The sequence below is a fragment of the Phaethon aethereus genome, assembly GCF_964289735.1.
Source record: "Phaethon aethereus genome assembly, chromosome: 9".
Taxonomy (NCBI): domain Eukaryota; kingdom Metazoa; phylum Chordata; class Aves; order Phaethontiformes; family Phaethontidae; genus Phaethon; species Phaethon aethereus.
In genome coordinates this window covers 19,230,326-19,247,994 of record NC_138585.1, presented here as the reverse complement: position 1 = coordinate 19,247,994, position 17,669 = coordinate 19,230,326, and the positions used below count along the sequence as shown (strand labels likewise).

General features: G+C 36.9%; 1 protein-coding gene across 1 annotated transcript in view; it reads left to right on the top strand.

The window, feature by feature from the left end:
* ATP11B (ATPase phospholipid transporting 11B (putative)) overlaps positions 1-17,669 on the top strand; it is a gene marked incomplete at both ends in the record, with an annotated part of 36,161 nt that overhangs the window by 18,190 nt on the left and 302 nt on the right. Inside the window, 14 exons of the mRNA XM_082003470.1 lie at positions 410-607; positions 893-992; positions 1,373-1,496; positions 1,897-1,965; positions 2,920-2,993; positions 3,080-3,183; positions 3,330-3,511; positions 4,253-4,456; positions 4,725-4,878; positions 7,612-7,714; positions 9,338-9,483; positions 10,433-10,492; positions 10,757-10,884; positions 17,409-17,574. Coding sequence (XP_081859596.1) covers positions 410-607; positions 893-992; positions 1,373-1,496; positions 1,897-1,965; positions 2,920-2,993; positions 3,080-3,183; positions 3,330-3,511; positions 4,253-4,456; positions 4,725-4,878; positions 7,612-7,714; positions 9,338-9,483; positions 10,433-10,492; positions 10,757-10,884; positions 17,409-17,574 — 1,812 coding nt within the window. The remainder of the gene's footprint in view (positions 1-409; positions 608-892; positions 993-1,372; positions 1,497-1,896; positions 1,966-2,919; positions 2,994-3,079; positions 3,184-3,329; positions 3,512-4,252; positions 4,457-4,724; positions 4,879-7,611; positions 7,715-9,337; positions 9,484-10,432; positions 10,493-10,756; positions 10,885-17,408; positions 17,575-17,669) is intronic.

Here is a 17,669-nt window from a genome sequence, read left to right as displayed (position 1 = left end):
TAGAAGAGCCTATGGATGGTGCTGTTTCATGGAATGGGGAACATGTTAGTTTTTACAGACACAACTCCTCCTTCAAGAGACCTGTTTGAAAACAGAATCACCAGGACAGTTAATATCTATTGGCAGCCCCCCTGACAGATTCAGTAGAAAGAACAAAAACTAATGAACTTGAGAATTGAAACATCCACTCATAGCTTCAGGCAGTCATTTTGCATCAGTCTGAAGGCGTGTTACTGGGGCAACCTGGAAATGCCTGCATTGTTGCTGTGTGGTGTCTCGTGTATGTGGGTCTTGTTCTCCTTTGGCTCCGTCATTTTTTCATTTTTCATACATATTGAAACGTAACTAAGTAACTTTGTTTCACCTGATCACTGCAGTAATCTTTACATTTTCTCTCTTTCTCTTGCAGATTCTGAGATTTATTTCAGATTTTCTTGCTTTTCTGGTACTTTACAATTTTATCATACCTATTTCACTTTATGTGACTGTCGAGATGCAGAAATTTCTTGGATCTTTTTTTATTGGCTGGGATCTTGACCTCTATCATGAAGAAACAAACCAGAGAGCACAAGTAAATACTTCGGACCTCAATGAGGAATTGGGACAGGTAGAGTAAAAAATATGTTCTCTCTTATTTAAATTTTTTTTTATTTTTACCTTCTGTTTTCTGCTTTTTTAATATGAAAATTAATTGCTGCAGAATTCTTATTGGTTGTGCTTTGATTTCTGATTAATTTGAAAATAAGATATAAATATCTGATGACAGAAATTAAAATTTTTACATTATCAAAAAAAGTGTGTAGTGGAGAGTGTAAGTTGAAATTCTTTTTTTTTTTTCCTTCTAACAAGTATATGCAACTCCAAGTCTGTTTTTTGTTCTATTTTACAAAAGGTAGAGTATGTGTTTACAGACAAAACTGGTACATTAACTGAAAATGAGATGCAGTTTCGGGAGTGCTCCATTAATGGCATAAAGTACCAAGAGGTCAACGGTAAACTAACTCCAGAGGGATTTTCTGAAGATTCTCCAGATGGAAATAGGCATAGTTTGGTAAGACTTCCCCACCCCTTGCACCCCCCATTTGATAGAAAGTGTTTTATTTCAGAAAAATACTCTTCTAGCATTAGCATTTTTAAAAAATCAGAATTTCTGAATAGCTTGAAGCTATTAAGTGTTACTGAACAAATAAATATTATTGAGATGTGATTATTTAACATGGAATACTTGGCAGATATTTAAGTAAAAACATACATTTTTATTAAGTATGTTCAAAACTGGGTTGATATCTAAATGTTACAAATAAAGTTTTTTCTTTCTTATAGATGAAAGAGGAAGAACTCTTCTTGAAAGCAGTTTGTCTTTGTCATACAGTGCAGATCAATGCAGATCAGACAGATGGTGCTGATGGTCCCTGGCATGCCGATGGAATAGCATCCTCATTGGAGTATTATGCTTCTTCACCAGATGAGAAAGCTTTAGTTGAAGCTGCAAGCCGGTGAGTTGTACTGCTAAAACTATCGAATGTAGGAATTGCCTGCTAGGGCAGGCAGTTCATGGTAAAAGCAACCTTAAAAATTGGTTGGAAAGATTGTAAAGCCCAGGGTCTGGCACTGTCAGTTTACTATGAAAACATACAAAAATAAAATGCACAAAAACCTAGGCATATTATAAAGTGATTATTTAAAATATTTATGGAAATCCTTGAGAAATGAGAATGGACAGAGTATGTTGCTATTAAAATATTGCAGAAAGCGCGCATTCTTCATTTTCTCTTCAGAAATAGAGAACAGTAATGGGTTATAAAAATCTCTCTCTTGTCTTTCCTCCCCCCACCCCCAGTCAATAGGCTTTATGTCTAAAATGATGATTAAATGTGTATTTTCTTTTCGGTTTAGGGTTGGAGTAGTATTTACTGGAACTAGTGGGGACAGTATGGAAGTAAGAAGTCTTGGAAAACCTGAAAGGTATTCATTTTTATTGCTAGTTTCTTCTGAAGGACAGAACAGTAGTAAAGGTTAATAGGTGGTTATCTTAATTCTCTCTGTTCATAAGAAAACCTTGCCTTTCTGTAGTGTGTTCTTTTTAATGCTTTTCACTTGATGTCTTCAAGACAGTTTGCATCTTATTCCTTACCAATTGGAACTGAGATGTAAGAATTTTGTGTGAGTTACTATCTGTAGGTGTGTATTATAACAGTTTTTGTATCTTTGCCCATTCCTCAAAGGTTGAGAGTGTACTAGAGTTGGAAAACTGGATTGTTTATTCAAATCTTAGAGTTTGTGCTTTCAGGTCTAGAAGTTCCCAGAATCAGTCTGCTGTATGCATGATCCAATTACATATTTTAAACTTTCCCAAAATTAGAAATATTATTGATAACTCTGTATCCGCAGTATGTTGTAACACCTTTTATCTATTTGATCTGTGTCAGTTGGCGGTACTTTAAACTTAAGTTAATTTTCTAAACTAATGGTAACATAACAAAAAATAGTCCAGTTATCAGGGAACATACACTCTTTTTTGACTGTGTAGATTGTTTACAAGTGTTAGAATTAAAATGTAGTTCTCAAAGTTATACTTGAAGTAATGATAGAACGATAAAAGGAAGCGATAGGAGCTGATTGTAATCTCCAGATTTAAAGCTAGTGTTCAGGAAACTAGTGCTATTGGTAGAAGAACCTTTTATTCTTCTAGAGTGGAATTATATGTATATAAAGTGATGAAAAGAAATCAATTGCACAAACATTGATAACATTGTTGCTCAACAGTGGTAACATTACTTTTAGAATTTCTATGTAAAAATTACACTTTGGGGAAAGCTCTGTGGGGTAAGAGTTCATTTATAAGTAATTGTCGTTTGAAAATTTATTTCTAAAAATGTTTTCTTCCCCTTACCTCTTCTAATAAAACACAAAATACAGGTATAAATTGCTTCATGTTTTGGAATTTGATCCAAATCGCAGACGAATGAGTGTCATTGTAGAGAGTCCCTCAGGTAAGAGATGAGAAATAGCACAAGCTGCAGCTGAGAACTTCTTAAATAGTATGTGTTTTTAATTTCTGTTCTATTTTGCTTTTTAGGGGAAAAGCTTTTATTCACAAAGGGAGCAGAATCTTCCATTCTTCCTCGTAGTAAGAGTGGAGAAATAGACAAAACAAGGATACATGTGGATGAATTTGCTTTGGTAAGTGTATATGCTTGCCCAGCTGATGCGAAGAAAATTCTTCCGGTACAAATTCTGTGACCTGAAGTGAACAAATTGCAGGTGACACCCTTCTTGTTAGATCAGAATCTTGTCTACCCTGAATGTAGTCTTTTATTTTCTCACAGAAAGGACTAAGAACTTTGTGCATAGCCTACAGAAGATTCACACCTGAGGAGTATCAAGAAATTGGCAAACGCCTTCATGAGGCCAGGACTGCCTTACAACAACGGGAAGAAAGATTAGCAGATGTATTCAACTTCATAGAAAGGGATCTGGAATTACTTGGGGCTACAGGAGTAGAAGACAAGTATGCAATGGAGTTTCTGCTAACTACACTCAAAAACATACGGAGTTTAGGATTTATAACTGAAATGTGATGCGTGCCATGAAAAAGTCTCCCACCGCAACCAAAAGTTGTGTGCTATTCTTGTTTAGTTATGTTTACCACTCTTTAGAATGAGGAGCATTCAGAACATGTTGTACCAATTGATTTTGGCTTAATAATGATGACACACAGTGTGCTTCATCGGGAGAGATTTAATGTCTGTGAAATGGAATAATTGCAGTAAATATTTAGGGTAACAGCTAATATCTTGGGAAAACTGCTATACATAGCTACTTAACGAAGCGTTCTGCTTGCCTAGTGTGTATTCTGTAACTCAGAGGGTGTATTATACACTAGAGTGTACAGATGGAGCACTGAGAAGCTTTTAATGTACCACACTACATAGTAATTGTTATGGACTGTTTTAAAGCTTCTCAAATACAGCAGTGGTGACTAATTTAAATTAAGATTTGCTTATTAGAAATTTTTGATCACTTAGCAGGATGGCAGTTTGGTTTTTGTTTCGTTAAGGCCTTCGTTTTGTTGCTGGTAACAGAATATCATCTGCCAGGCTACGATTGTCTGAAAATGTATGTAACATGGGAAATGCAGTCTTAAATCATCATGACAGTGGGGGTTACAGAAGTAACATGGAGTTACAGTGTGAGTTCTGTTTTTTGTAAAGTGTTTGATTGGTTGTTTTAAGACTTTTCTTGTTTCTAGACTGCAGGAGAAAGTCCAAGAAACTATAGAAGCACTCAGGTTGGCTGGTATCAAAGTGTGGGTACTCACTGGAGATAAGCACGAAACGGCTGTTAGTGTCAGTCTGTCATGTGGACACTTTCATAGAACCATGAACATCCTTGAGCTTGTGCAGCACAAGTCAGACAGTACATGTGCGGAGCAACTGAGGCAGCTAGCCAAGAGGTAAAATACCTGAGATGTCATTATCGCAGTGATGATCTTAGCTTGGTTTTCTTTTATTTTCAAATTTTATTACTATCTCTTTTGATCTATGTGCCAAATACATGAAGTTGCCTTTTTAGAAATTTATTCATATAATAACAGACTTGAAGCAGCAGCCTGTCTTAACAAGCTAACTTATTTGTTTATTGTACGGGCAACTGCATGTCATAACAAAATTTAAATTTTTCCATCACACCAATACAAAGCCAACATTTTTGTCCCTGAATAGAATAAAGGAAGACCATGTTATCCAGCATGGACTGGTTGTGGATGGGACCAGCCTCTCTCTTGCACTCAGGGAACATGAAAAGCTGTTCATGGAAGTTTGCAAAAACTGTTCTGCAGTGTTGTGCTGTCGCATGGCACCCCTTCAGAAAGCAAAGGTAAGTGAGAATATAATAAGGACTGTCTTGTAGGTAGTTCTGTAAGGCAGTAGCTATCCTGATCACCTCCATGCTTTTGCATTGCCTGTTTCATCATTTCTGCAAACCAAAAAAGCTAAACTGAAAATTCATGATGCTGTAGGGAAAAAATGTGCTTCTCTAAATATTTTAAAAATACCCAAGTTTGAGGAGGAAGTAGAAGGGAAGGGAAGCTGAGGCCTAGTTTCCAGGCGAGGTTTGCCTTAATGCTCTCTTCTAAGACCATTTTTCCTTCGCATGTACTTAATTTTAGTCAAATATAGATCAGACAAAATTCAAATTCAGATTTTGTAATTTATTTTTTTACTCTAGAAAGCTAAGCTCTGAAGAGCTATAATACTTACGATTTCCTTTTGAAATTTTCTCTCATTTTATGCTTCTCCCTTTTTTTTGCCTAATACTCAATTGTACACCTCAATTGGCATATTTTTAATTTATTATACTTTTAGCTTATCTGTATGCTATAATGGCTCTTTGCATGTATTTCCAGTAATATTAAACTTCTGAGAGGACATTGTTGCCCACTCTATTTTTTTTTTTTTTTACACCTTGTCAAAAAGAAAAGGAAAAAAGACATCTCTTTACCTTAAAACACTAGGAAACCCTTATGTGAGGTACTAGATATGCAAAAGAGGGCAGGCTGTTTTACTATAGCATGTGTGACCTGTTTGCAGGTCACTCTTCCTGCTTCCAACATTTAGCCAGACTTTCAATGCAGTCTTTAGAACCACTTAATTATAAAACTGTTCAGCTTTGTATAAAACTTGGTATATTAGTTTCAATCAAATGTTAAAAGGAAGTTGTTTGTAACTACTATAAGAAACACAATTTGTTGGATGTGTCTGCTCCATGTATGCTCTTCTAGCTGATATCTTTGCCATCCCCTCTCTTTAAGGTGTAGTTACTTGCTTATGTTGTGTCCTTGTTCTTATTTTGTCATTTAACTTGATTTATAATGTGTTTTGTACTGCCAGATTTGTCAGAAAACAGCCAGTAATGCTTTCCTAAATTCTTATCCTGTCCAGCAGATAATCTCTATTATTTCCTGTGCTTTGTCATGAAGTATAGTAAAACCTGATTTTGATGGCAGTGACTTTTTAATTTTAAACTCTGAAGTATATAAATCAGAGATAAACACTGTACAACGTGAGGGGGGATGGTTGGGAAGGAAGTGTATGGCAGTTTATTCTAGCCTTGCATTTGATTTTCTGCTGTAGACACATTTTTGTCAGGTTTTTATTCCAAGGTTAAGCTATAACTCAGCTTAGTATTTCGCACATCTTTTCCTTTCATTTTAATGCTTGTTAATATATGGCTACCAGTCTCACTACTTATTTTTGTATATTTTATGGCTCTCAAACCTTTTTAAACATCTTTCACATCAGTCATTCAGAGCTGCTGCTGATTGCTGTTGGTAAAATTTGCCAGAGGATTTGTCTTGATCTTTTCGCATAGATGTTTGTCTAAATTACCAGAGTCTTTGGTATCTCATGAGGACTGATCTGGGTGACATACTGCAGCCTTGCTACCTCCTTAAGTCTTCTTACTAAGATGTAACGCTAAATGTACCTGAAATAATTACCCCTTAGGAATGGGGAACCTTTAAACTTGAATATTAATACCTGCAGTTAGGGAACGTATTCCCACAATCAGGTGGATTTCTCTGAACTGTGGACTGTATTTAATCACTGTTGTGTTCCTCATGAGAAGTGAGTTACCGCTCCTGTGAATCGATAGACTGACACTGCCAGCTAGAACTTAAATTATTTGAATACAGTTGCTCGTGTCTACTTACCTCATGCGGTTGTTGCTCTGTTGCTATTTTTCACTTTGGGCTTTACGGAACTTCGGGGAGAAAAATACAGTATTTTTTTCATAGATAAATATTATTTGTTTTTAGAAAGCCGTCTGGATCTGTACTCACACCTTTACCTCTGCAGCCCATTTACAGCCCATGAATACTTAATAATACTTAACCAAAAACCTCATCTAACTAACTCCTTTCTATTTAGAGTATTGTGGGCACTTACATTAAAGATCTCTTTCCTTTCTGGGAAGAGCGGGATATCACTGCTCTTTTGAGGATTTTAGAGCCTTGTATATAAACAATTTTTTTTTCTTCTTTCTGTTGTTACTTCTGTGACTTTTACAACTGAGAATACCCATTGGTACCCAAATTGGTGATAATAAAGTTGCTTTACAAAGAAACGATGTTCTTTAATAACAACATATATTGATCTTTGAGCTAATGCATTGTTTTTTTAGATTCCTCTTTTACACTGATTAGTTTCATTAATAAAAAATGTGAAGAATCTGGGCATGTCTAGTAAAGGGCATTAAATCTGGATTACTCCCTAAGTAAATTTTTAGTTCCAACTTTTACTTGACTGATTTGTATGATAAAGCACCAAATTAAGGGTTGTAAAAGAACATCTAAATAAGGGCAACCAAATAAGCTCAAGGCAGGCATAATATTTAAATAAGACTTGTGCCCCAAAGCAAGCAACTTTTCTAAAGGAGCAGCGAAATTGTGCATGTCATATGCCAAAGATATACCCTAACGTGCACAATCTTAAAACATATTGATTATATTTACAGGTAGGTAACTAAGATACTTGTGAATTAGTGGCATGGTTTGTACATAGTCTATCTGCCTAATCTGAAAAATGTCTGCCCTTTTTTTTTTTCATCCAGGTAGTGCGACTGTTAAAAACGTCTCCAGAGAAACCTATAACATTAGCGATCGGTGATGGTGCTAATGATGTGAGCATGATACAAGAAGCACATGTTGGCATAGGTAACTTGTCTTTTGTCAGAAGAGATAAAGACAAATAAGATGGAAATTTTAGCAGAAGATTATATCATGGATAGTATTTATAAACATATAAGCTTCTAACATTTTTGTATCTGTAACAGGGCGTTAATCTGAGTGATTTGTTGTAGCAGAAATTTGTTGTAGTGAAATTTAAAATTTAAGGCTGTTTGTTTTCAGAAGTTTTAGGTTTATTGTGTACGCTACTAATAATCACATTGCCACTAAAACCAGCAAAGATTCTCTGTAACTAGAATCTCAGAAGTTCCTTGCTTCAGATATTGGAAGTGGATATCTCTAACTTCAGACATTGTCAGGTTCTAAGTTCCTGTGTAAACTTGACCTTTAAACCTTTCTTTGTGCTAAACTGCCACTGCACCATGTCTTTATCACTGTAGAAGTGCCATTTGTGTCTAGTTTGTCTTTGAGGAGAAGGCTTTCATTCTGTCTCTTGAGAGACTGTTACTGAGTCTCAGCTAAGCTTGGTAGTTTTTTCTGTTTCTTTTGTCTTCTGTTATCTGGCCAGGATCATCTTGAAACTTTTTTTTTTCTGCTGTGTTATGTAACTTGAGTGCAAAACAAAACATACCTATAACTGAACTGGTACCCTTCACATTGTGTTTTGGTATTTCCTTTACTGACTACTTTGGATGGTGTTTGTTACAATAGTAAATGCTGAAGGTTCTTACATTGGTACATCAGGATATTCAGTCTGTCACCCTTTGTGATTCAAAAAGTGTATGTAGTGTTTATCATGGAAATCACGTGGCCATGATTTTTAAGACCATGGCTATAGCCTGTTTGAGAAGGTCACAGGCCAATAGCAAATGATGCTTTATTCTGCAGATAGTTTGTCAACTAACTGAAGCTTATTAAACATAAAATTATCCATGTTGTTACTGTAATTTGTAGCATATTGGACATTAGAAGTACATTGGTCAGAACTAGCAAGTCTTTGCCATGGAGGGTTATGGGACCTTTAGACTACTTGTTTTCAAAAGCAACTTGCACTTTTAAGCGTTTGTTTTTCAGGAATCCTGGGCCACTTTTCTTCTGTAAAAGAGCATTTTGTGGTCTCTGTGTATGCTTATCCTAATCTTAATAACAGTTTTTAGAAATGAACTTGTGTTCATCTGTGACAAATGGCAAGCATTGTCAGCCCATCAGATTAAGTAAACTGCTACTATAAGATGCTACTTTTAAGTATAGGTCATATACTACTCCCAGGAAGTACTGTAAGAAAAGCCTCAGTTGTAAATCGAGTATTTACAATACTAAGTAAATTGATAATTGATGATGGATTGATAATGGTTTACTTGGTTTGGGAATTTTGTTTTCTATGTCTTCCCATAAATCTTAAGCATAGCATAGGGAAATAGTCTTTTTTTTTTTTTTTTTTTAATAGAGTCAACATCAAATGAGCAGTTTCCCTTAGTTGTAAGAGTCAGAAACAATGCCCTCTTTTGGAACTGAAAGTTGCTAAAGCCTTTATAATGATGAAGTCCAGGAAAAAGAACTGTAGCTTCAGATGTATGTTGTTGGGTGTTTTCTAAACTTTAATTTTATAATGTTTAACCTCCTTTCTGTTTTGTTTCCTGAATATTATAGGAATCATGGGCAAGGAAGGAAGACAAGCTGTAAGAAACAGTGACTATGCAATAGCACGGTTTAAATTCCTCTCCAAGTTGCTTTTTGTTCATGGACACTTTTACTATATTAGAATAGCAACCCTTGTACAGTACTTTTTTTATAAGGTAAGTCTTCAAAGAGTGCCAGTGAAGTTCACAGAAAAATGTGTAGCTTTTTCCCAGCAAGAAATTTATTTCAGATCTAAGATGTTTGTTGGCAGCAGGTTAAATATCTCTGTTCAAACAGGTTTTTGGGGGCTTTTTTAAATATTTGACAACCAAATGCAGTAGTTTAACTCGAAATTGTTTAGTACTTCCACCTAGAAATGGGTTTAAATACCACAATGAGTTTGCCTAGGCTGAGAGGTAGACAGGTTTGCTCTCTGAAAGCAGTATTACTGGCTTAAAATTAAATGCGTTCTTTAGAAAGATGTAAAAGTATAGCCTTTTTTGTTTATTGATTTAATATGAACCAAATTCATTCATCTTTCTTAAAAGGAAAAAGGGGCATGGGAAGTAGTTAAGGGAGGGAGAGGCCAGCAGAAAGTGTGTGAGGAGAGAGCATGCTCTTTGCAGGCAGACTCACCATAAGAAAACTTAACAGTCCCAGTCTTGACTTAAGGAATCCTGGAGTCAAACACTGCAAGGGAAGTAAGCACCAGGAGCTGAGTTAACTCTGAGTACCTCTTGGGGAGCTATGGGCATGGAGCAGTAGGATGAGCTTGTTGGGAGCATAAGCAAAATGCTAGAGGAAAAAGATGGGGACTGGCCTGGGAGCTCTATCCTGAGCTGGAGTATTTGAAACTCACGGCTAATAACTTCTTTCTCCTCCTTTAATACTACTTGTACTCCTATAATGAGATATGTTCATCAAGCACATATGATTAGGTGGATATTTTGCAGGTTCAAAATATGCTCTCGAGCAAAGCATATTGCTTCACTTTGCCAAGTAAGATGCTGAAATGCTTTATGCTCGGCCTGTGTATTTTTACCAGCTTGTAAGTTATCAATTTCTTTTAGGGTTATGAGGCATATACTGGGGATTAACCATTTCCTTTACATTTTCTCTTTTCAGAATGTGTGCTTTATTACACCACAATTTTTATATCAGTTCTTCTGTTTGTTTTCACAACAAGTAAGTATTGGATGCCTTGACTTGGTAAATGTGTATGAAACAGGGTAAATAACTACACAGGAGCAGTACAGATTTTATACTTAACAAATATCCAGCCTCATTTTCTATATTTGATAGCTTGATGTTACTGGATGGTCATGCAAGTATAGCTTTTTTGTAACTAATAAATTAATGATTTGTTGCTGCTATTGGTTTGGTAATAAATTTTAATAAATATAAACAACTTTTTTCTTTGCTCAAAATAATTTTTGTTTCCATTTTCAGACGCTCTATGACAGTGTATACCTGACTTTGTACAATATTTGTTTCACTTCCTTGCCTGTCCTCATATACAGTCTTTTTGAACAGCATGTGCATCCGCATGTATTACAGAGTAAACCTGTGCTCTATCGGTATGTATATTTTTATATATTGTTACAGTAGCACATCATTTAGAACCACAGTGGCATCTGCAGAAGCCTGAACTTGCTGTTACGCATTCCTACAGTATTTTTATCTCTAAGTTATGCGATTTTTAGTAAGTAACTTGAGGGAAGAAGAACTGCAGCTACATAGTTTTCAACCTAACAGTTAATTAACAAGAGTATTTTAAGTGAAGCATCTTTTTATGTCAGTCATGCTAAGACTGGAAGAGAATTGAACACTTGGTCAGCTTACGTGATTGGCAGCCCTTCTCCTTCATTACACTTAAGTGAAAATCACTCAGACATGCAAATGAAAAACTAGGACGCTGTGATTAGGGGAATCACCGTGAAAATGCTTTACTAAGAGGGGAAGTGATTTCTTATAGAATTAGATGTCCTCCCAGTGGTTGTATATTGCACTGCATACTGCTTTTTGGAGGAAAAAAGTATATATTTTTGTGAAAAAGCTATGTCTCTTAGATGTTTCTCTTTTCCTCGGTGTCTTTAAGGTAGAACAAGGGGCAGGTATCGGGAGAGCTGGCTTTTTCTTCCTCCTGCAATTCCACCTCCAGGGAGAAGAATTCTAGTTTGTGTTATTCTGAATTTGACCCGTTAAGAGACCCTTGCCATTGGTGATCCCTGTATAAAGCAGAGGCAAATAATGAGAGCTCCGAGTTCTTTTCTTGCTCACAATTTCTGTATTTTTTCATATGTCAGTATTCATTAAATGTGTTTTGATGCAGTTGAAAGTTACATTTATTCAAAGCAGTCAGTCATGCAATGTGAATAGCTGATGGGTTATACAAAGACAACCTGAAATTCAAAATATGTTTTATTTCTGCAGAGACATCAGTAAAAATGCCCATCTGGGCTTTAAACCATTTCTTTACTGGACCATCTTGGGCTTCTTTCATGCATTTGTTTTCTTTTATGGCTCGTACCTTCTAATGGGAGAAGACACTTCTCTGCTGGGAAATGGCCAGGTACAACATCATGAGAATTATTCTACCACTGTTCTTTTGGTGATACTTCTTAATGTTTTGGGGTTTGTTTTTTTTTTTTTTTTAAATCTTCTTGTGTCAGAAAAATCTTAAGATTTTTTTTTTATTTTTGACCTACATAATTACCAAAGATGCTTTGGCAGTATTTGTGTGTGTGCTCAAGAGTAACAATTCTTAGTGTGGAAACTGTAAGACATGTTGTCAGAAAGAGTATGTCCATGAAGAACATATCTTTCAAGATAATAAATGTATTATAGTTGTCTTAAACTTCATTTTATTTTGTATAGTTTTTATCAGAATCATATGTCATAACTTCAGTAAATGAGAATTTTTATTCATTCATTCAAAGCTCATTTTGAGTTGGACTTAATTGCAGTGTCAAATACTGGCTTCTCTTTAGCATCTGTTATAAAAAGTCATATACAAAAAACTCTAAAGCTTGGATGAAACCATTACAAGTCTGCTTCCTCATTGTACCTGGTTCTGAGTTAGTTAACCCCATTTAGAATAATTAGATTCTGATTTTTCTCTTGTAAAACTGTTATGGGTAGTGATGTAAAAATACATTTGCTTCTCTCATTTATACCTTTCTTACTGCTGACGTGAAGTGCTTGCTGATTCTCATGTAGTGCTTGGTAGAGTTGCAAGTAATGGCACAAGGTACAAAAACAGCATCATGCTGTAATCACAGTGGTTACCTGGTGATAGGGAGTGGGCATGAGCTCAGGAAGATTAGCCAAAAAAAGAGTTTCCATATGATGTACAAACAATGGCCAGAATTGTCCTGAGTGACTAAAATCAGAGAGCATGTGAACTGGTGGTTAGCATCCCTGCAGAGAAAGGAGCAATAAAGGGGGAATGGTGCAGCTAATTGGAGTACCTATTTCATCATGATGTGTTTGAGAAGAACATTAAAATAGTTGTGCTTTAGACTAAAACGTTTCTTACAACTGAGTGTGTCCTCTGTCATTTGTTACAAGCTCTGTGACTTCGAAGCTCTTATGGATTACTAATGGACTTTCAATACCCTTCTAATGAAGTAATTTTACACTATGAATCTGTGTCTCACAGAATCATTAAGGTTGGAAAAGACCTTTAAGATCATCAAGTCCAACCACAACCCAACACCACCATGCCAACTAAACCACGTCCTGAAGTGCCACATCCACACGTTTTTTTGAACACTTGCAGAGATGGTGACTCCACCACCTCCCTGGGCAGCCTGTTCCAATGCTTGACAACTCTCTCCATAAACAAACTTTTCCTAGCATCTAGTCTAAACCTCCCCTGGTGCAACTTGAGGCCATTTCCTCTTGTCCTATCGCTAGTTTCCTGGGAGAAGAGACCGACACCCACCTCGCTACAACCTCATTTCAGGTAGTTGTAGAGAGCAATAAGGTCTCCCCTCAGCCTCCTTTTCTTTAGGCTAAACAACCCCAGTTGCCTCAGCCGCTCCTTTTAAGACTTGTTCTCCAGACCCCTCACCAGCTTCATTGCCCTTCTTTGGACACACTCGAGCACCTCAACATCCTTCTTGTAGTGAGGGGCCCAAAACTGAACACGGGATTTGAGGTGCGGCCTCACCAGTGCCGAGTACAGGGGCACAATCACTTCCCTAGTCCTGCTGGCCACACTATTGCTGATACAGGCCAAGGCACTGTTGGCCGCCTTGGCCACCTAGGCACACTGCTGGCTCATGTTCAGCTGGCTGTCAACCAACACTGCCAGATCCTTTTCTGCCGGGCAGCTCTCCAGCCACTCCTCCCCAAGCCTGTAGCGTTGCATGGGGTTGTTGTGACCAAAGTGCAGGATCTGGCACTTGGCCTTATTAAACCTCATACAGTTGACCTCAGCCCATCGATCCAGCCTGTACAGATCCCTCTGCAGAGCCCTCCTACCCTCCAGCAGATCAGGACTCCCACCCAACTTGGTGTCATCTGCAAACTTACTGAGGGAGCACTTGATCCCCTCATCCAGGTCATCAGTAAAGATATTGAACAAGACCGGCCCCAGAACCGAGCCCTGGGGAACACCGCTTGTGACCGGCCGCCAGCCGGATTTAACGCCGTTCACCACAACTCTCTGGGCTCGGCCATCCAGCCAGTTCCTCACCCAGCGAAGAGTAAACCTGTCTAAGCCACAAGCCACCAGTTTCTCCAGGAGAATGCTGTGGGAGACGCTGTCAAAGGCTTTACTAAAGCCTTTTTCTGTGCCTCTGTCTTAGTAGTCAAAGCACCTCACTTCAAAATTGCTTGGTAAACATCCACAAGGCCCGAACAGACTTTTTTTCATTGTATTTAGTAACAAATATTTAGTTTGGGGAGCCAATTATGTTCCTAAATCTAGACCAGTGTGTTAATGTAGGCTTTTTGGAGAAGGTTCTTTTAGCGGTTTCTCATAGAAATTACCCTCAAGATTTTAAAAATATACTTAGTAAGTGAGCATATTGGAAGTAAAGCTTTCAGATGCCTTTTGGCTGCTTACGGTTTCTGTGATGTGACTCTCAAAAAAAAGTCTTAGAATTTATTTGGAGTTACTCTCTACCTTCTCTGTGTTTGCTGAAAGATGGTTGTTAGAACTGGTAGAACCGCGTGTCACAGTAAAATGTCTGCGGTGCATAAAGTATGTTGTAAACTTAATGTGTGCCTGAAAAAGTCAAAGTTAAGGGCAAGAGAAACTCGTGTACTGCTGAAGTGCTTCTTGTAACAGTCCTCAAGAAGTGATCACTTTGTGCGAATGTGTGATTACAGGGTAATGTCAGTGCATTTTTTCATTGTGAGTTCTCAGTTTGGAGCGAAGCAGAATAGAAGAGATTGTAAATAATTTGTTAATGCTGGTGGCTAGGCTTAGCTCAAGACATTGTACAACAACTTGATCTTTCAGTTCTTTTTTTTTCCCCCCCTTTTTCATGCTGTGCATGTCATCAGATATTGAAACCTAACAGACAAATGGTAAGAGTTCAGAAGAGGAAGAGATACAAAATATTGTATCTGTTACTTCACAGGATTAAAGGATGCAGCATCCACAGTGTAAATGTGTTCAAAAATAAAATGGTGGCAAGAACCTGTTCACGTTTCGCATTCTAACTCTGTGACCATTGAGAGCAGTGTTAGCAAAGACACTTTCTTTCACAGGTCACTCGAGCAGTAGTCTAATTTTACTTCAAGATCACTATTGCAGCGGTGAACAGCAAGCATGTTGCTTGTTAAACATTACTATCGGTGTGAAAAGTAAATAGAAGGCTTCAGAAGACGTGTTATAACAAAGATCTTTAAAATTATCAGTAAATCTAGACTCATGGCTGCCTCTGTTTTGTACCTTGTGTAAAGATGAGAAAAGCAGTTGTGAGATCTATCATCAGGCTGTTGGGATTTTTTTTTTTTGTCAGAGCTCTAACAAGGACTATAACTGTGCGAATCCCAGTTTCGTGCCTCTGTGCTGTACTAACAAATAAATTCTAGGATGACTTCTGATTGCCTGTCTGCATGTGGTGCCTTTCTCCTTGCTTGCTTAGTTTGCTACTGGTAAAGACCAAGTTGAGGGTTTGGTCATCGTTCAGTATGTCAGCAGCAAAAATAGCTATGAAACAGCAACATCTTCAGTTTCAGCACCCAGACTGCTTCCTAGAGCAGAGCAGTTGGACCTGTTGTAGAATGACAATGTGTGTCTGAGTAGCATGTGTGTAGCTAGATTACAAACTCAGCATCCCTGCTTGGTTCTCAGAGCTGAGATTTTATTGTTGTAGAACTTGTTCAGAGTTTTGATAGTTTAGTTTACATGGGCAAGAGAATACAAAAGTAACAGATCCAGTGTTTTAGAATTGAAGCTTGATTTTGTGTTTATTAGCCTTGAAAAAAAGTGTCTTTTCCTTAAAATTTGCTTTGAAAAATACAATGGCACCATTATTTTTGAATTGTAAAATTGCGCTTTGGGTAAAAAGTGAACTTTCGGGTGATGCTGCATGTTGAAAATGATCTGGAAGTGTTTAAACTCAAAGTTTTTGCACTTACATTAAGGTGAATACCTTCCACCCAATACTTGCTTTCTATTGGATGCTTATACTTAATTGATCAAATTGATATCCTCATTTTCCTATAATTTGATGTTACTATTTTGGACTTTCTTCATATTTCATGTCACCTCTGTGGTGATTTGTTTTGAACCAAGAAGAAAGATGACTTGTGGGTTGTTAATTTTGCTCTTATCATAAGCTGTATTTTTTCCTAGTAGTTTGTCTTGTATCCTTCTTGCTTTTTTACGATGATTAGTTGTCACAAGCTAATGTCCACAGACTTGTTTCATTAGCGTAGCTGACTTGAGAAGAATCTAAACTTACCATGAACGCTCAACTGATTTTTTTTTTTTTTTTTTTTTCTTCCATCATTTTTGCCTTACCGTTTTCTTAGATGTTTGGAAACTGGACATTTGGTACTTTGGTCTTCACCGTTATGGTTATAACTGTTACAATGAAGGTATGATATTATACTAATTACTCGCTGTGTTTGGGTATATGGGCAAATACGTAATAGAGCAATAATTTAAAATAGATTCAAAAGTTATACAGAAGTAATTGATTCTTGAGGATTCCAAATAAGTGATTTTTATGTTTGGTTTCAATGGTGGTTAATATTTTTCTTTGTAGTTTTTGCATGTTACAACAGTATTTGGTGTTTGAGATAGAAGTATTTATGATTTTCTGTGAAGTGGGGGGAAAAGGAAGTTCATTGCAGTTATCTTTGTTTTAGATGGCACTAGAAACTCACTTCTGGACATGGATAAACCATTTTGTTACTTGGGGATCCATCGTATTTTATTTCATATTCTCCTTGTTTTATGGGGGAATTATCTGGTGAGTGATTTTTTTTTTTTTTTTTTTCATTTCCCCCCCTCCCTTCTATAGCACATATGACAGGTGAAGATATGAAAAAAACACTGAAGTATTATGTTCTACCATGTTGCTCTGAATTTTGTGACAGGTGTTGGAAAAAAAATTTAAACCTAGGGCAGCCACTCACTTTTGGTGTTTCTTTTAGAAATTTGAGCAATGCTGCTAAGGTCCCCTGTGCTCAAGGACAGAAATTACTTTCCTCTGACAGCCTGTGACTATAAAGGCATTTTTGTTTTTAAAAAGTAGATAAGTTCCCAAAGGTAGTTGTAATAGGCAAATGTTTGCAACAAAAATGAGTAATCTAGGGTTTGAATCAGTAAAGTGATGTAGTTCTGCTTGTATTTTGGGGTCTTAGTGGGATAGGATGGTGATTGATTTCCTGCAACACAACTTAAAACAGAACCAGAATGTTTCTCTCCAGAGCTTGGAACACTCCTTCCCCAGAATTTGTTTGCAGGTCAGATCTAACAGATTGCTAGACCTCATGGACATGATGCAGTTGTAACTGCATCCTGAGAGACTTGCTGCTTGGTGTAACCTAAGATACGCTTGAGCCTGCCTGTGCTGTTACTTTTCTTTCTAGAAGTCCCTTTTAGTAATTGTTACTTCTTTTAATTTTTTAGGCCGTTTTTACATACCCAGGACATGTACTTTGTATTTGTTCAGCTGTTGTCAAGTGGTTCTGCTTGGTTTGCCATAATCCTCATAGTAGTTGCTTGTTTATTTCTTGATGTTGTGAAGAAAGTGCTGTACAGACATCTACAACCAACAAGTACTGAAAAAGCTCAGGTAATGTTATGCTTTTGTATCCAACTTGATCAATAGTTAAAAACACGTCTGTTAAAATCTGTCTTGTAAACTAATTACTTTCCTGTGATATTTAA